Source organism: Bombina bombina, unplaced genomic scaffold (genome assembly GCF_027579735.1).
Source record: "Bombina bombina isolate aBomBom1 unplaced genomic scaffold, aBomBom1.pri scaffold_602, whole genome shotgun sequence".
Taxonomy (NCBI): domain Eukaryota; kingdom Metazoa; phylum Chordata; class Amphibia; order Anura; family Bombinatoridae; genus Bombina; species Bombina bombina.
Window position 1 is genome coordinate 80,651 of NW_026511343.1, and position 17,853 is coordinate 98,503.

Sequence of the window (17,853 nt, forward strand, 5' to 3'; positions counted from 1 at the left end):
TGTGCTTTTGGGCACTCCAGTGATGTTGCAGCTCTGAAATATGGCCAAACTGGTGGCAAGTGGCATCTTGGCAGCTGCACGCTTGACTTTTCTCAGTTCATGGGCAGTTATTTTGCGCCTTGGTTTTTCCACACGCTTCTTGCGACCCTGTTGACTATTTTGAATGAAACGCTTGATTGTTCGATGATCACGCTTCAGAAGCTTTGCAATTTTAAGAGTGCTGCATCCCTCTGCAAGATATCTCACTATTTTTTACTTTTCTGAGCCTGTCAAGTCCTTCTTTTGACCCATTTTGCCAAAGGAAAGGAAGTTGCCTAATAATTATGCACACCTGATATAGGGTGTTGATGTCATTAGACCACACCCCTTCTCATTACAGAGATGCACATCACCTAATATGCTTAAGTGGTAGTAGGCTTTCCAGCCTATACAGCTTGGAGTAAGACAACATAAGAGGATGATGTGGTCAAAATACTCATTTGCCTAATAATTCTGCACTCCCTGTATATATATATATATATATATATATATATATATATATATATATATATATATATATATATATATATATATATATAAAAATCATAACCCCAAAAAATTGGGTGGGTCTCATGGACTCTTGCTACTATGAAAGAAATTAATTTATCAGGTAAGTTCTTACATAAATTATGTTTTCTTTCATGTAAGTGGCAAGAGTCCATGAGCTAGTGACGTATTGGATATAATACCCAAGATGTGGAAGTCCACGAGTCACTAGAGAGGGAGGGATAAAATAAAAACAGCTACATTTTTCTTAATTTTTTTTAAAAAAACTCACATCATAGGCACTAGAATCAAACTGAGACAGCTGCCTGAAGAACCTTTCTACCAAAGGCTTCTTCCCAAGAAGCAAATACATCAAAATGGTAAAATTTAATAAATGTATGCAAAGAAGACCAAGTTGCTGCTTTGCAAATCAGATCAACTGAAGCTTCATTCTTGAAAACCTAAGATGTGGCGACTGATCTAGTAGAATGAGCTGTAATACGCTGAGGCAGAGACTGCCCCGCCTCCAAAAAGGCTTTGTGAATCAAAAGCTTCAACCAAGATGCCAAGGAAATGGCATTAGACTTTCTGACCTTTTCTGGAACTAGAAAAAATATCAAATAGACTAGAAGTCTTTCTGAAATCTTTAGTAGCCTCAACATAATATTTCAAAGCTCTTACCACATCCAAAGAATGTAAAGACCTTTCAAGAAAATTCTTAGGATTAGGACACAAGGAAGGAACAATAATTTCCCTATTTATGTTGTTAGAATTCACAACCTAAGGCAACAATTTAAACAAAGTCTGCAAAACAGCTTTATCTTGATGGAAAATCAGATAAGGAGACTCACAAGAGAGAGCAGACAATTCAGAGACTCTTCTAGCAGAATAGATAGCCAAAAGAAATAAAACTTTCCAAGAAAGTAATTTTAAATTGAAATAATGCATAGGCTCAAAAGGAGGAGTCTGCAAAATCTTTAAAACCAAATTGAGACTCCAAGGAGGAGAAATTGATTAAATAACAGGCTTGATATGAATCAAAGCCTGAACAAAACAGTGAATATCAGGAAGCTTAGCAATCTTTCTATGAAATAAGACAGAGAGCAGAGATTTGTCCTTTCAAAGTATTTGCAGACAAACCTTTATCCAAACCATCCTGAAGAAACTGTAAAATCCTTGAAATTCTAAATGAATGCCAAGAATAATCATGAGTGGAACACCATGAAATATAGGTTTTCCAAACCCTATGATAAATCTTCCTTGAAACAGACTTACAAGCCTGTATCATAGTGCTATTTACTGAGTCAGAGAAACGTCTATGACTAAGAACTAAGCGTTCAATTTCCATGCCTTTAAATTTAGAGATTTGAGATCCTGATGGAAAACTGGGCCTTGAGACAGAAGGTCTGGTCTTATAGGAAGTGACCAAGGCCGGCAACTGGACATTTGGACAAGGTCTGCATACCAGAACCTATGAGGCCATGCTGGTGTTATCAGAAACACATAAGATTGTTCCATTATGATCTTTGAGATCACTCCCAGGTGAAAAAATGTAAGCAGGTTGGTAAAACTATGGACCTGCTAGAGCTTTCATCAATTCCGACTGAGGATCCCTGGACCTGGAGAGGTATCTGGGAAGTTTCTTGTTTAGACGAGAGGCCATCAGATCTATATCTGGAGGACCCGACATCTGCACAATCTGATAGAACACATCTGGATTGAGAGACCACTCCCCGGATGGAGAATCTGACGGCTGAGATAATCCGCTTCCGAATTGTCTACACCTGGTATATGAATCACAGTGATTAGACAAGAATTGGATTCCGCCCAAGAAAGTATTAGAGATACTTCTTTTATTGCTAGGGGACTGTAAATCCCCCCTTGATGATTGACATGTTGTGACATTGTCTGTTTGAAACCGAATATACGATTCATAAAATGCTGCATGAAAGCTCTCTAAGTGTTTTCTGAGAACACTGAATGAGCTGGGGATGGAGCTTATAATGATAATTTTGGCAGAAATTTTTTTGGCGCCAAAAAAATGGCACACGTCACCCTATGACTTAAATAGCATCACCACATGCACGACATGCAAAGCTGAAGAGGATTTCTAATACACCTATCACTTTAAAAAGCAGGTTAGAATTTTGATTGTATATACAAAGAAACAAAATGTACCAAAATAAAGCCTAATGGATACTTCTATTATAACTGCATAAAATGTGATTATCAACATTCCATGAGACTAGCATAATACTTAGCATCCTAATTTATAAATAAATTACTTGCTCCAAAAAAAAAACCTGTATGTTTCACAGATTCTACCAACCTTGACAAATATTTAGCCACAAATAAAGTCGCTAAAAAAGAGCACTGAATTATTGACTCAAGGCATGTATACAAACAATATATAACAACTTTACTTAAAAAGTGCCCAATCCATAGCTGAGAGTGTCTTATATAACAAAAGTATATACTTACTGTGTAAGACACCCATCCACATATAGCAGACAGCCAAACCAGTACTGAAACATATCAGCAGAGGTAATGGTAGAGGAGTATAATGTTGATCTGTAAAGGGAGGCAGCAGATGAATCCCCGCAACCGAATTTACAGAGAGCCCTAGAATAGATTTCCCATAGGTGAAAATATGGTATCATCAGGCAATACTCCCTTCACATCCCTCAGACAAACACTGTACTTAGAGAGGAACTGGGCTTCAATATGCTTAGAAGCGCCTTTTACAGAAGAAATCAAGCACATCATGATTCACCACCTCCTAAGGAGGCACAGTTTGTAAAACTGAGGTATGAGTGAGGTGGGAGGTGTATTTATAGGCATTTGAAGTTTGGGAAAATGTGCCCCCTTCTGGTAGGAATGTATATCCCATACGTCACTAGCTCATGGACTCTTGCCACTTACATGAAAGAAATATATATACCTACACACAGTGTGTGTGTGTGTGTGTATATATATATATATATATATATATATATATATATATACACAGGGCTCAAAATTTCCAATAGCCTACTAGCCATTGGCGAGTGGAAATTTAACGTGTGAAAGTTAGTGAATGTTGAGTCTGAAGTCTGGTGGCATGTTGTAAGTAGCAAAGTTAGCACATTGTATTTGCAGAATGTACATTCCTATTGCAGCACTGACAAACACACATTTGGGGCTAAAACTATTATTTAAAGGGATATTATATATCTATGAAAGTACAAGGATATGTTATTCCTCTAGGACTGCAGGGACCCCATTAGTGCTTAGACTGTTACTTAACAGAGGGTAAACAGGGCAGAGAGAGAAATTGGAAAGAAAAAGTGAAAATGGAGAAGAAGGTAGAGTTTAGAGAGAATGGAGAAATACAAATGGAGATATGAGAGAGGGGAAAGAGTATAAAGAGAAAATATGGCCTGAGAAAGGAGGGAGAGTGTAAAAAAGAGATTTAAGAGAGGAGGGAGTCGAGAAAGATAGTTAAAATCTCCATGTCTGCTAAGACCTTCCATGACTGTCACACATTCCATCAGTTCAACAACTTCCTTTTTCTATCCAGCTGTAGTCTTCCCCAGAACCTCTAGTTGGTGTTTCTAGCTGTTATGAACTTATTTTTGTTAATTTATTACTATATGTAGCATTATTTAATTTGTTATGGTATAAAATAAAAACAATATTACAAAATGCTTCACAATGCCTAACCATATGCAAAGAGGGGGTAAAGTAGTGGGTCTGGTGTGGGTGGGATTAGAAGTGGCAATTAACATTTTGTCCTGGCTAGTATCTTAAGACTTGAAATTTTGAGCCCTGTGTGTGTGTGTGTGTGTGTGTGTGTGTGTGTGTATATATATATATATATATATATATATATATATATATATATATACCACAGTAATAGATAGGATTGCACAATCTTACCACTCAGGTATGCCAAGGTGCACTGCTAGCAAATGTCCATATCCTCCAAAAAGCAGGCACTCACTGGACTTTATTAAAAAATATAATTTTATTAGCTCATATTAAAAGACAAACGTTTCGGCACTGCTATGTGCCTTTGCCAATGTCACAAAAATCGGCAAAGAGTGCAACTAAGCACCCGAAATCAAGTAACATACATTTAAAAAACTTACCCCTTAAATACATCAAGCACCCCTTAGCTGTGCTGCCATCCATTAGCACGCTCGTTCAAACAGCCAGCTCTGATGTCACGCTGACACGCTAGACGTGCCTAGCGTGATGATGCATAGCATGCTCAGAGACCAGTGTCTCATAGGGCGCAACAGTTGCTAATGGCAACAATAGTAAATAACAACATTGCCGCAAAATAATCACTCCGAATGTTACTAACACATGGATGGATGGGGGCTACTTAAATATCACTGCAACAAAAGCTCAATCACTGTTAATGATGTAAAGTACACCTATATAAAGCCATCAACCCAAGCCAATTAGAAACACTGATAATCTGTAATACACCATAGCTACATAGTGAAACACACAAAATATGCAATATATGCAGGACATCTATATCGGCAGGGTTTAAACAGTGATGGCTCAGTGCTGCAGACTATAATATGAAGAAATGCACAATAACGTATGTTGTTAAGAAAAAATAAACTATATCATACATTACAACTTAGTTATGCCTCAAGCCCTTAGGAGTATGGTAAATCAACATCATGAAAGCGGACACCCTAAGATCCTTTGTGTTATATAGCCAAAAGATCACAAGATCATTAATAGAAGGGGCTGAAATCCAGTGTAGTATTTAAGCCACGTGGAGCCATTGTCTCCAGCCTGTATATCCACCGGCTTTCACATTGGAGTAGCTTCTTAGCTCTGTCACCACCCCTCAAGCTAGGTGGTATGTGATCAATTAACATGGATCTGATACTGGACACTGGATGTTTAAAGTGTACACAGTGGCATGCCACTGGCTGATCAGATTCACCACTCTTCAAAGCCTCACGGATGGCGTAGCGATGATTGGCCATCCTGTCGCGGAAGGAGGTGGTCGTTTTACCTATATATACATTGGAGCATGGACATATGAACATATAGATCACAAAGGTGCTGGTGCAACTGAGGCGGTAATTGATCTTATACCGCTGGTTCCTGTGAGGATGTTGAAAAGAATCTCCTTTGAGCATGCTGTTGCATGTAGTGCAGCTTCCACAAGGGAAGCAGCCCTTCTTTGACGACTTCAACCAAGTCTCCTTTTTATAGTGGTCAACTGGGTCAGATTTCACAAGGATATCCCTCAAATTTCTGGCTCTACGATAAACCAATCTAGGAGCAGTCATCCTTCGAAAAGGTAACATTGGGAGTAAGTTGGGAGGTGAATATACCCTTTTTCTGGTGTTTAGGGTGAAAGCTACTGGCGTGTAGTAGCGAGTTGTGGTCTGTGGGTTTAGTGTACAAAGTTGTACCAAATCGCCAACCGCCAGAATCATTGACCTTGAACACACTCAAATCCAAAAAGTTTACCTTTTGAAAACTGAACTCAAGCTTGAACCGAATAGGACTAGCCAAGAGGTTCAAATGTGACTCCCACTCACGCAATAACAACTCACCACCTCTCCTAATGAGGAAAACATCATCGATGTAGCGGGTGTAGTAAATCAAAAAATTAAATAGTGTAGAGAACGACTATAGAGAGAGACGGGTGTATAGGTGGCTATATGGCAAGGAAGAGGTTCCCTATAGGCGTCGCAGAAATCTAAGATGCAAAAATACTCTTAGTATAGTTGACAGCAGTGGGGGAGATTCTTCAGGCACTGAAACAACTAATGAGGTTGAAGTGTCTGCCAATACTTCTCAACAGTCACAACCTTTTTTAGGCGTGACTACAAGGTCCACTATGAAACCCCTGATTCAGCATATGGCCAAAAAAGGTCAAAAAGAGGCAAGACCCGTAGGGGAGGGCACAAATCAAAGCCAAAAACAATTGAAAAAGAGGTAGATATAGTGTTTAACCTCAGTAGCAGACCATTGAGTGAAGCTGAAATATCCTTGCTTAATCATGGTCTATCATTTATCCCAACCCCTACTGTGGATACATTTGAGCGACTAGAGGATATTCACAGATTCCAGCGACAGCTAAAATTGAGGAATCATTTCAGAGAACAGGTTTATACACCTGAACCTTTTAAGAAAAAGTCATCTTTTGAGCCACCTAACACAAACCCCTCTATTAGGAGTTACACCAGATTACTCACTCAGGATATTTGTGATGCTTCACAGACAAAGTCTTACCCTAATCTCAGTGTAGCAGAGAGAAAAGCACTTGCTGATCTCAGTAGCGATAGATCTGTCATTATCCGCCCTGCGGATAAGGGCGGATCTATTGTTGTGCTTGATTATGCTGATTACCGTCAAGAAGCTTTGAGGCAATTGGCCGACTCAAATACATACACTAAACTAAGGGGTAATCCCACACATATCTACAAAAAAGCGATTGATACTTTTCTACAATGTAGCCTAGAGGCAGGTTTTATCAGTGAGAAGGAATTATCATTTTTGATAACTGAATATCCCATAGTTCCTGTATTATATCTCCTGCCGAAGGTTCATAAAAAATTAGTGAACCCCCCGGGCAGACCTATTGTATCTGCCCGGGGTTCGGTTCTTACTTACCTGGCCATCTACATTGATTTCCATTTACAGGATGTTGTCAAAAATACTAGGCTTACCTTCAGGATTCGCCCAGTCTGCTGAGGATACTTGGTGATTGCATTGATTTGCGACAGGATGACATTTTGGTCACCATGGACGTGGACAGCCTTTACATTGTTATTCCCCATGTTGGTGGAGTGGAGGCTGTCAGGTCCATGGTGACTAATAATGTCTATTATAATGGTCCACCTATCGAATTTATTTGTGAGCTGTTGTCCATTTGTCTTGAAAAGAACTATTTCAAGTTTGAGGATTGTTACTATTTGCAGGTGGCTGGCACAGCCATGGGGTAAAATATGGCACCCACCTACGCAAATATTTATATGGCTTGATACGAGCAGGAGCTAATGAAACCTTCAGTCTGTCTGACAGCCTGATGAAACGGCACTGTGGCTGAGAAACGCGTTGCTGTTTGTTTTTATCAACAATAAACCAAGTTTTTACTTTCACCTTACGTGCTCCTGTGTTTTGGAATACCTGTCCACTGACCGCTATTAAGGTTTTCGTTGGTACACTCCTATGGTAATATTGAATGCCGCCAGTTCCAGCTGAGTTCAAGGAGATCCCATAGACCAATACTGCCTACAGCATATTGGAGCATTGACGGTGACGTCATCTGCCTGGGGGTGTCTGTCGGGCGACTCTCAACGGTCCCGACTTGCGGTGTAAGGCACGCTGAAAGTGCCGCCACGATTGTGAGTATTCACTCAGAGGGGGGATTTTTACCTGTCTAGATTCTCTCCTACCTAAACGATACTGTTTTATGGGTCTGGCGCCTCTCTTTCTATTTTTCTGTTCATCTAGGATTCCGTCGGGAGTTCATTTGGGGAGCGCAGCCTCTGCACCAAGTCCACCGGAACGGAACTAATATATAGCAGCGCACCTCTTGAGGATTGCTGGATTATCCTTTTTTAAACTATTGTTGCTATTAGCAACTGTTGCGCCCTATGAGACACTGGTCTCTGAGTGTGCGCATGCTTGCTCCGGATATCCCTGACACATGGTTGACACGCCGGTGCATTGTTTCTGACGTTGCTATGACAACGTCGTGCTATGCGTCATCACGCTAGGCACGTCTAGCGTGTCAGCGTGACGTCAGAGCTGGCTGTTTGAACGAGCGTGCTAATGGATGGCGGCACGGCTAAGGGGTGCTTGATGTATTTAAGGGGTAAGTTTTTTAAATGTATGTTACTTGATTTCGGGTGCTTAGTTGCACTCTTTGTCGATTTTTGTGACATTGACAAAGGCACATAGCAGTGCCGAAACGTTTGTCTTTTAATATGAGCTAATAAAATTATATTTTTTAATAAAGTCCAGTGAGTGCCTGCTTTTTGGAGGATATATATATATATATATATATATACACACTAAATATTTCTCTTAAAATATTTGAATCAAACCTAATGTAGTGCCTGTATTTAACCACTGGAGGGAGTAAAAGGATGAAAATGTACAAAATGTAGAGAAACTATGAACAATAATGTGTCAACCAGAAAACAATATGTAGGAATGTAGGCAGGAGAGAAAGAAGACGCCAGGTGGGCTGTTAGGAGGAGAGTCCAAAGGCTTGAAGACTTTGTAAGGGAAAAAACATACCTAAAATGGCCTTGGTCAAGCATGTGCAATAATGGGAAGGTGAAGTGGAAGACCAAGATGGGGGTCTCTAGGTAGGGGCAGTCCAAGGACAAACAATTACACTGGTAAAGGAAACCAGAGGTAAAGAGAGATGGGAGAAAGCGAGAAATTATGAAAAAGGGGTGATAAAGGAAACAAGGAGATATACAGTATGTGGCAGAAAACAAGCGTCAAAAGGAAAAAAACAAGGAAAATATATTAAAATATGAAAAAGGAAATTAAAGAAATATTAATCAAGAAATGGAAAAAAATATAAAAATAATGCAAAAATAATAGAATAAGAAATACAGAAGTTCCCAAAATGAAAGAAGAAACAATGAAATTTGCAACACTGGTTTAAGAGAATTTATCTTAATGAAATTAGTGCCCGGGTTTTAAAAATACTATTAAAAACAGGGGCACTTTCATTCATGAAAGTTTACATTGCAGTGTATTTTTACAAATACTTACCTTTTTATTCAGCAAAGCCGGATCGGCGATCCCCTGCCGCTTCTCATGCTATACTTAAACAGCAATGACGAAACCGGCTTCCTCCAATCACGGAGTGGACTCATGAGATGGACACTCTGGGGGCGAAGCCATGATTGGAGGAAGCCGGATTCGTCATTGGTGACGTAAGTACAGAGGAGAGGCGGGCGGGGGACTGCCGATCCGGCTTTGCTGAAGACGTGGTACCTGGGCTTGTCCCATTTGGCCAGATACGGTAACTAACTCTACCAGTTTTGCTTTTAATCTTAGCTGAGAGCTTTTGAGCGAGTGCTGGCCTTTCTCTGTGTGTTATATATATATATATATATACATGCTTATATATAGGTGTGTGTATATATATATATATATATATATATATGAATATCTACTTATAAATACATATAAAAACATATTCTATGTACAAATAAATATAGCTAGCACTCAAAAAAATGTATATTTAAAAACACATTTATTAAACAAATGCTAGAAACCTATTAGCTTCACGTATAATATTGAGGGGCCCCACGTATTCACTCAGACCATCCAACCACATACACATCCACAAGCATAAGCTAAAAAAAATACCCAAGGCGTCCCAAAGGAAAACCAAGTCATCACAAAAAAATATTAAGGGAAAATGTCTCTGTGCAAAAAAAAGGCGCACGAATGATCACAGATTAGAATGTCCTCTTTAAAAGAGATAACGACTCCAAATCAGTTGTCATAAATTTGATTGTTCTCTTTGAACTTGAACGGTGTTCTTATTATAAAAATCCACTTCTCATATTTCTATGGAAACTTCTGTGGGAACACACTTTTTCTACAGATAGTTCATGCCACAACACACTGAGATTCAACAATTTCCTCATGGAAAAACTCTGTAGGAATAGCACTCATAAAGCGGTTAACACTCTTTTTATTTTTCACACACTTGTAACATCAAACAGTTGTCACACTTGAAAGCACAATACCATTCCACACTGCCCTTGCACAGTTTCGTCAAAACACAGGTTAATACTTGTGGTTGTTTTTCCGTCTTGGTAACATCATTTCCTCACTATCATTGTCACTCTATACCGCCCTGTGATATCATTTCGTGTATACAGGTTAATACTTGCGATTTGACGTTCCTTCAGTGACATGACAGCTCCTCACTGTCAATAGTCAAAAGTTACGATCGGGTACACTTCCGCTTGTTTGTAGTAGCGTGCTATCCTCAGCATGAGTTAGTATTCGTCCACATGTGATGACAACATAACTCAGACGCACGTTTCGGGACTCCGCCCTTTCTCAAGGAGTCTATATATAAGAATATCTATTTATAAATACTTAGAACATATTCTGCTATGTGCAGAACATTGGAATGCGAAATATTTACAGACAGTAAATACATAGTTCAAATCTTTATGAATATTGCATAAATATACTTTTAGATGTTTTCATCTACTTAATGGCAAAGAGCTCCAATGCACTTATAAATATGTCTATATGTGTGTACATATGTATTTATGTGTCTATGTGTGTCTGTAAATACATATATACACATATAAATACACATGTACACATATATAGACATATATAGACATATATATATATATATATATATACACACACACACACATATCCATCTTTAGACATGTATATGTCTCTATCTCAATGTTAAAGGGACACTCAACACCAGAATTTTTGTTGTTTATAAATAAAGATAATCCCATTATTTCCCATTCCCCAGTTTTACAAAACCAACATAGTTATAATAATACACGTTTTACCTCTGTAATTACCTTGTATCTAAGCTTCTGCTGACTGCCCCCTTATTTCAGTTAGTTTGACAGACTTGCATTTTAGCCAATCAGTGCTCAATCCTTGGTCACTTCTTGTGCATGAGCTCAATGTTATCTTTGTGAAACACGTGCACTAATGACCTCTAGTGGTCATAATGCCTTAAGGTTAGAGGCAGTCTTCAAGGTCTAAGAAATTAGCATATGAACCTCCTTAGTTTAGCTTTCGCCTAAGAATACTAAGAGAACAAAGCAAAACTGGTGCTAAAAGTAAATTGGGAAGTTGTTTAAAATTACATGCCCTATTTAAATCATTAAAGTTTTTTTTGGACTTGACTATCCCTTTAAAGCCCTTTGTCTGACTTTTTTTCTAACACCCGAGATCTCATATCTTTGATTCTTTATAAGTTTTCTGTGCAATATTTTTTTAATAATTTTTATTAGTGTTGTTATGAGTTTAACTATACATTGTAATGATTTTTTGATGTGTTTTGTGACACTTATGTTTCGCAAAACAGTTAGAGCTCTGAAGTCACAGAAATGATTCTAGTGTAAATCGTGATTGTGTTCAGGCGATCGTGTTTACTTTCAACTCGTAATACAAGTGGTAAGCCCGATGAGCGCAAACCTTCACAATATACCCCTCATCGCTCTACTGGATATCTAGCCCATAATGCTTTCTATACTAAACAATTGTTGCTATCAACATTTTATACAAGCAATTTAAAAAACTATGTACTTTACTACATGAGTAGATATTTTGAGTATGTGAATGTGTGAATTATATACAATATAAAGGGCTAGATTATGTGTGGCTGCTGTTTGCGCATGTCAGAGGTAGCGTGTATATTACAAGTGGAACGTAAATTAATTAGCTTGAGCACAATTGAATTTAACGTGCGTTGGGATAACGCAACTACAGAACGCTAGTTAAAGGGCCACTAAACCCAAAATCTTTCTTTAATGATTCAGATAGAGAATAGAAATTTAAACAACATTAAAATTTACTTCTATTATTTATTTTGCTTCATTTTTTAGATATCCTTAGTTGAAGAAAAAGCAATGCACATGGTGAGCCAATCACACAAGGCTTCTATATGCAGGAACCAATCAGCAGCTACTGAGCATATCTAGATATGCTTTTAAGCAAAGAATATCAAGAGAATAAAACAAATGAGATAATATAAGTAAATTAGAAAGATGTTTAAAATTACATTCTCTTTCTAAATCATGAAAGAAAAAATGTGGGTTTCATGGCCCTTTAACTGTTACGCAAGTTAAAAAAGTTGCACAAAACACATCAAGATTAGATATTTAAAGTACGTTTGCACTCATAACACTATCTGATAATTTTGTTTTTTAAGAATTAATTGCATAAAAAGTTATAAGGGCTCAAAGATATGAGGTCTCAGGTGTTATAGAGAAAAAAAAGGCTGCAAAGGGCTTTAACAAAGAGATACATACATATATATGTCTAAATATGTATATCAATGTATATATATTTGTGCATGTATATGTGTGTTCATATGTATTTATGCATGTATATGTGTTTATATGTATTTACAGACACATAAATACATATGTATACATATATAGGCATATATATATAGTGCATTGGAGCCCTTTGCAGTCAACTAGATGAAAACATGAAGAATCATATTTATGCAATATTCATATTTAAAAAAGTGTTTAACTGTATAAGTACTGTAAATATTTTAGATTCCGATGTTCTGCACATTTTAGAAACTGTTCTATAAATTCCTAAATAGATATTCCTAAATATATCTATATATATCAACATATATATTATATAAATTATGTATTTAAGAATAAATAGAACATATTCTGCTATGTGAAGAACATTGGAATGCAAAATATTAACATTTCATGTCGGGTTAGCGCACTTGAGAAAACGCAATCGAGTTTGTTCACAAGGGGGAAGATGTTAACAAGGTTGTGACATTGAAAGTTCAGCTTTTTGTGTGCGTCGAGTTAGCACTTGTGCAAAAACCTTATACTTCAAACTTGTAATACGCACGGTACCTGGTGCACCCAAAAAGCTTACTTCTAGTGAAGATAATGTAGGAGCGATAGTGATCCAATCGTAATGTAGCCCACAGTGAGAGGGTTTTGGAATCGGCATTAATTCAGTTCTGCTCTAAACTACAGAGCTAAATAGCTATTGCAGAAGTTTAAAAGCCAATGTCATTGTCTTGTTTGGGTCAATACAAGTCAGTTGATTAATACAAGGTTTTCTTACTCAAGGTTATTTGTTAGTGCTATAACATACAAGCTGTTGATAAAAGGGCAATTAGCAATATGTTTTATATAGTGTGGTATTGCAATTTTACATTGATTATTATTTTTGTTAACTCAAATATTTTGTATTGAATATTTTAATAAAAGTACTTAAAAATCTCTCAGTAAAATGCACAAATGAAATTTGTATTACATATTGTATTTATCCTCATCCTTTTCATGTGTTTATTTTCCTTTATTGTGCAGGATTGGCAATTACCAGCTATCTCAACCTCCGCGTCAGCTCATAACATTGTAAGTACTGCTTTTGGGCCAACATATAAAACATGATCCTATTCAAGCCATGTTGCTCATATTCCTTTTACCTGTTTGTGTATTTTCATAAAATTCCAGTTTTATTAGCTTTATTATACTTAAATAATAAGTATTTCGTACATCACAAATTCATTGCCCCATAAAGAGTATTAGGAAGTTTTATGCTGTTTCATTAAAACCTACTGTAATTGGCAAACAATCTGCTGTAATCTGAAAATGAATGTACCCTTTACTATACAGCTGTTTGTGTGTTGTTTGACATATTTTACATGATATTGCAGTATATCTAGCATCTCAGCTAACGACAAGTGTTACTGTATATTACATAGAAAAGGTCATCCATGGTTCCTTGGTGATAACATTTCACTTTACTTTAAAGATGTATAAACTCATTTTCTACCTTCTTTATTAAAGTAAATTCATCATAGACTTGATCTTAATTATTATTATTTTATTATTATCGGTTATTTGTAGAGCGCCAACAGATTCCGCAGCGCTATAAACAAAGGGGGAGTACAACAAAACAATTATAGGGTAGAGGGCCCTGCCAATAGTTGCAATGTTGTAGTCAGCTCTTAAGAAGGTGATCTACAAACAGCTGGTCTATTAGGCTTACATGCTAACAGGGTTCAGGGGATTGCAGTGGAGGAGAGGAACTGGTATTAGGAAAGGTTAGCGTAGGTTGTATGCGTCCCTGAACAGTAGAGTCTTTAGGGAGCACTTGAAGCTTTTAAAACTAGAAGAGAGTCTTGTGGAGCGAGGCAGAGAGTTCCATAAGATGGGAGCCAGTCTGGAGAAGTCCTGTAAACGGGAGTGTGATGAGGTGACAAGAGAGGAGGAGAGTAGGAGGTCATGAGCAGAGCGAAGGGGACGGGAGGAAGAGTATCTGGAGACAAGGTCTGAGATGTAGGGGGGAGCAGTGCAGTTGAGGGCTTTGTATGTCAGAGTGAGAGTTTTGTGTTTGATCCTAGAGGCAAGAGGAAGCCAGTGAAGGGATTGGCAGAGAGACGCAGCAGATGAAGAGCAACGTGTAAGTAAGATGAGTCTGGCAGAGGCATTCATTATGGATTGTAAAGGAGCTAGGCGGCAGGTGGGGAGACCAGAGAGGACAGAGTTGCAGTAATCAAGGCGGGAAAGAATGAGAGAGTGGATTAAAATCTTAGTTGTGCCTTGTGTAAGGAAGTGTCTAATTTTAGAGATGTTTTTAAGGTGGAAGCGGCAGGCTTTAGCCAATGACTGAATGTGAGGAGTGAAGGAAAGATCTGAGTCGAATGTGACCCCGAGACATCGGGCGTGCAGGGTAGGGGTAATGATGGAGTTGTCGACAGTTATAGAGATATTGGGGGTGGAGATTTTGGAAGAAGGGGGGAAAATGAGGAGCTCAGTTTTGGAGAGATTTAGCTTGAGGTAGTGAGAGGACATCCAGGAAGAGATGTGAGAAAGACAGTTAGTGACACGGGTTAGCAAGGAAGGAGATAGTTCTGGTGCAGAGAAGTAGATTTGGGTGTCATCGGCATACAAATGATATTGGAAACCGTGGGACTTAATTAGGGAGCCTAGTGATGATGTATAGATTGAGAAGAGAAGGGGACCGAGGACAGAGCCTTGCGGTACTCCGACAGAAAGTGGTGACGGGGCGGAGGAGGCCCCAGAGAAGGCTACACTGAAGGTACGGTTTGACAGATAGGAAGAGAGCCACAAAAGGGCTGTGTCACAGATGCCGAAGGATTGGAGGGTTTGGAGCAGAAGAGGGTGGTCGACAGTGTCAAAGGCTGCGGACAGATCAAGGAGGATAAGCAGAGAGAAGTGGCCTTTTGATTTAGCTGTAAGTAGGTCGTTGGTGACCTTAACAATAGCTGTCTCTGTGGAGTGATAGGGACGAAATCCAGATTGCAGCGGGTCAAGAAGGGAGTTTAACGTAAGGAAATGGGATAGGCGTGCATATACTAGTTTTTCGAGAAGCTTAGAAGCAAGAGGGAGGAGGGAAATTGGGCGGTAGTTGGATGGGGAGGTAGGATCAAGGGAAGGTTTTTTGAGGATAGGTGTGACCAGCGCATGTTTCATTGATGAGGGAAATGTACCAGTGCTGAGGGAGAGGTTGAAAGTGTGTGTTAGTATAGGGGTAAGGGTAGCAGAGAGAGAGGGGAGCAGCTGTGAGGGGATAGGGTCAAGGGGACAGGTAGTGAGGTGAGAGCGTAGTATAAGTGCTGAAACTTCGTCCTCAGTAACAGGGGAGAATGAACTAAGTTTCAGGTTATGAGGGTTGTGGGTGAGTGGGAGTATTTGAGGGGGGGAGAGAATGGAATTGTGTTGAGAGCTGATTTCATGTCTGATGGAGTCAATTTTGTTAATGAAGGAATTCTTAAGGAATTCTGGAGACTTTTGTCTGTTATAAACATAGTGTATGAGATTACAAGTGGAGCTTAAATATTAATGATATTGGGGTTGATCACAATCCCTTTGAAAAACTTTGGGCTAGATTACGAGTGGAGCGCTATTTTAACTTGGCAAAGTTGCTTGTTAACGGGCGCAGGTTAAATAACCAGCCATTACAAGTTTCTGGTTAATGCTCCAGCGAGTTCACGATAGCACTTTGCGCTAACCACAGTTATCCAGAGTTTAGACCTCTGGTTAATAAAAAATGTCCCCCCAATTGCCTCCAAAATATAGTGTATAGTTCTTATTATAAAATAAAAAAATAGTTGCATCTTTATTTATTTTTTTCAAATAACTGCACAAAGCAGTTATAAGGAGTTAAAGGAATAGTCTAGTCAAAATTAAACTTTCATGATTCAGTTAGATCAGGCAATTATAAACAACTTTCTAATTTACTCTTATTATAATTTTCTTCATTCTCTTGTTATCTTTATTTGAAAAAGCAAGAATGTAAGCATAGGAGCTGGCCCATTTTTGGTTCAGCACCTGGGTAGCGCTTGCTGATTGATGTCAAAATGTAGCCACTAATCAGCAAGAGCTACTCAGGTGCTGAACTAAAAATAGGCCGGCTCCTAAGATTACATTCTTGCTTTTTCAAATAAAGATTCCAAGAAAACGAAGAAAAAATTGATAGGAGTAAAATAGAAAGTTGCTTAAAATTGCATGCTGTATCTGAATCACAAAAGTTTTTATTTTTGCCTAGACTATCTCTTTTAAGTGAGGAGATAAAGAGATAGTCTAGTCAAAATTCAACTTTCGGGTGTTGGAAAAAACAGCACTGAGAACTGCCTTTACGTTGAAGTCTATGGGACTGTGTTTTTATTGCAAAATATATGTATATGCTTATATACATATATATTTATGTGTTAATATGTGCATATACACATATAAACACATAAATATATATGGATATATTCATATACTGTACATATATATTTCCTTCTTAATATGAGGAGAGTCCACGGCTTCATTCCTTACTTGTGGGAATACTGAAACTGGCCACCAGGAGGAGACAAAGACACCCCAGCTTAAGGCTTAAATACCTCCCCCACTTCCCTCATCCCCCAGTCATTCTTTGCCTTTCGTCAAAGAAGGTTGGCAGAAAAGTGTCACAAGATTTCGGAGTAGTTCCTTAGGAAGGGTATCTACCCTTCGGAATGGGACTGGAGTTTTAAGTAGTCTTGTCGGCCTCTCAGTGAGAGCATTGACAAATGTTAGTCTGGAGATGCAGGGAGAGTCTTTCTGCGAACCCATCCAGACTCGTATTAACAGCTCCTTAAGCAATCAGTGTTGACGAGTTTCACTGCCTGCTTTTTCACTCAAGTCCATGTCAGGAGCGATGCTACAAGACTGTCAAACTTGAGAGACTGTGTTTCTGTTCAACGGCATAGATTCCTGTAAGATCGTTTCATTTTATACATTTGTGTTAACGCAAGAAGACAGGATCACAGTGTGGCTCCTTTTATCTGTATGGAATCAAGGGTTAATATCTCCATAAGGGGATTATTGAACAGGGGGGATTAATTACATAATGTAAATATTGTGTTTATGCTGTGACCTGTGTGAGATGAGGCTCAGGCAGATGTTGGAACGTACAGGTTTTACTTTCATTTTGATTAGCTGCGCAGCCTGTTCGACTTGGCACGCTTTTAGCTGCAGCAGGGGCGCACAACGTGACCGGGTGTGGTCACACTGATCTTCTCTTCTTCCTGACAGTGCGGTTTATCGGAGACAAATCGGTTTCTCTGTTGGGCCTGGG

At 38.6% G+C, this 17,853-nt stretch overlaps 1 protein-coding gene across 1 annotated transcript in view; it reads left to right on the forward strand.

The window, feature by feature from the left end:
• The window catches only part of LOC128643706 (trafficking protein particle complex subunit 3-like protein), a 245,095-nt gene that overhangs the window by 44,811 nt on the left and 182,431 nt on the right, over positions 1-17,853 (forward strand). Inside the window, exon 2 of the mRNA XM_053696536.1 lies at positions 13,590-13,637. Within this exon, the coding sequence (XP_053552511.1) occupies positions 13,590-13,637 (48 nt within the window). The remainder of the gene's footprint in view (positions 1-13,589; positions 13,638-17,853) is intronic.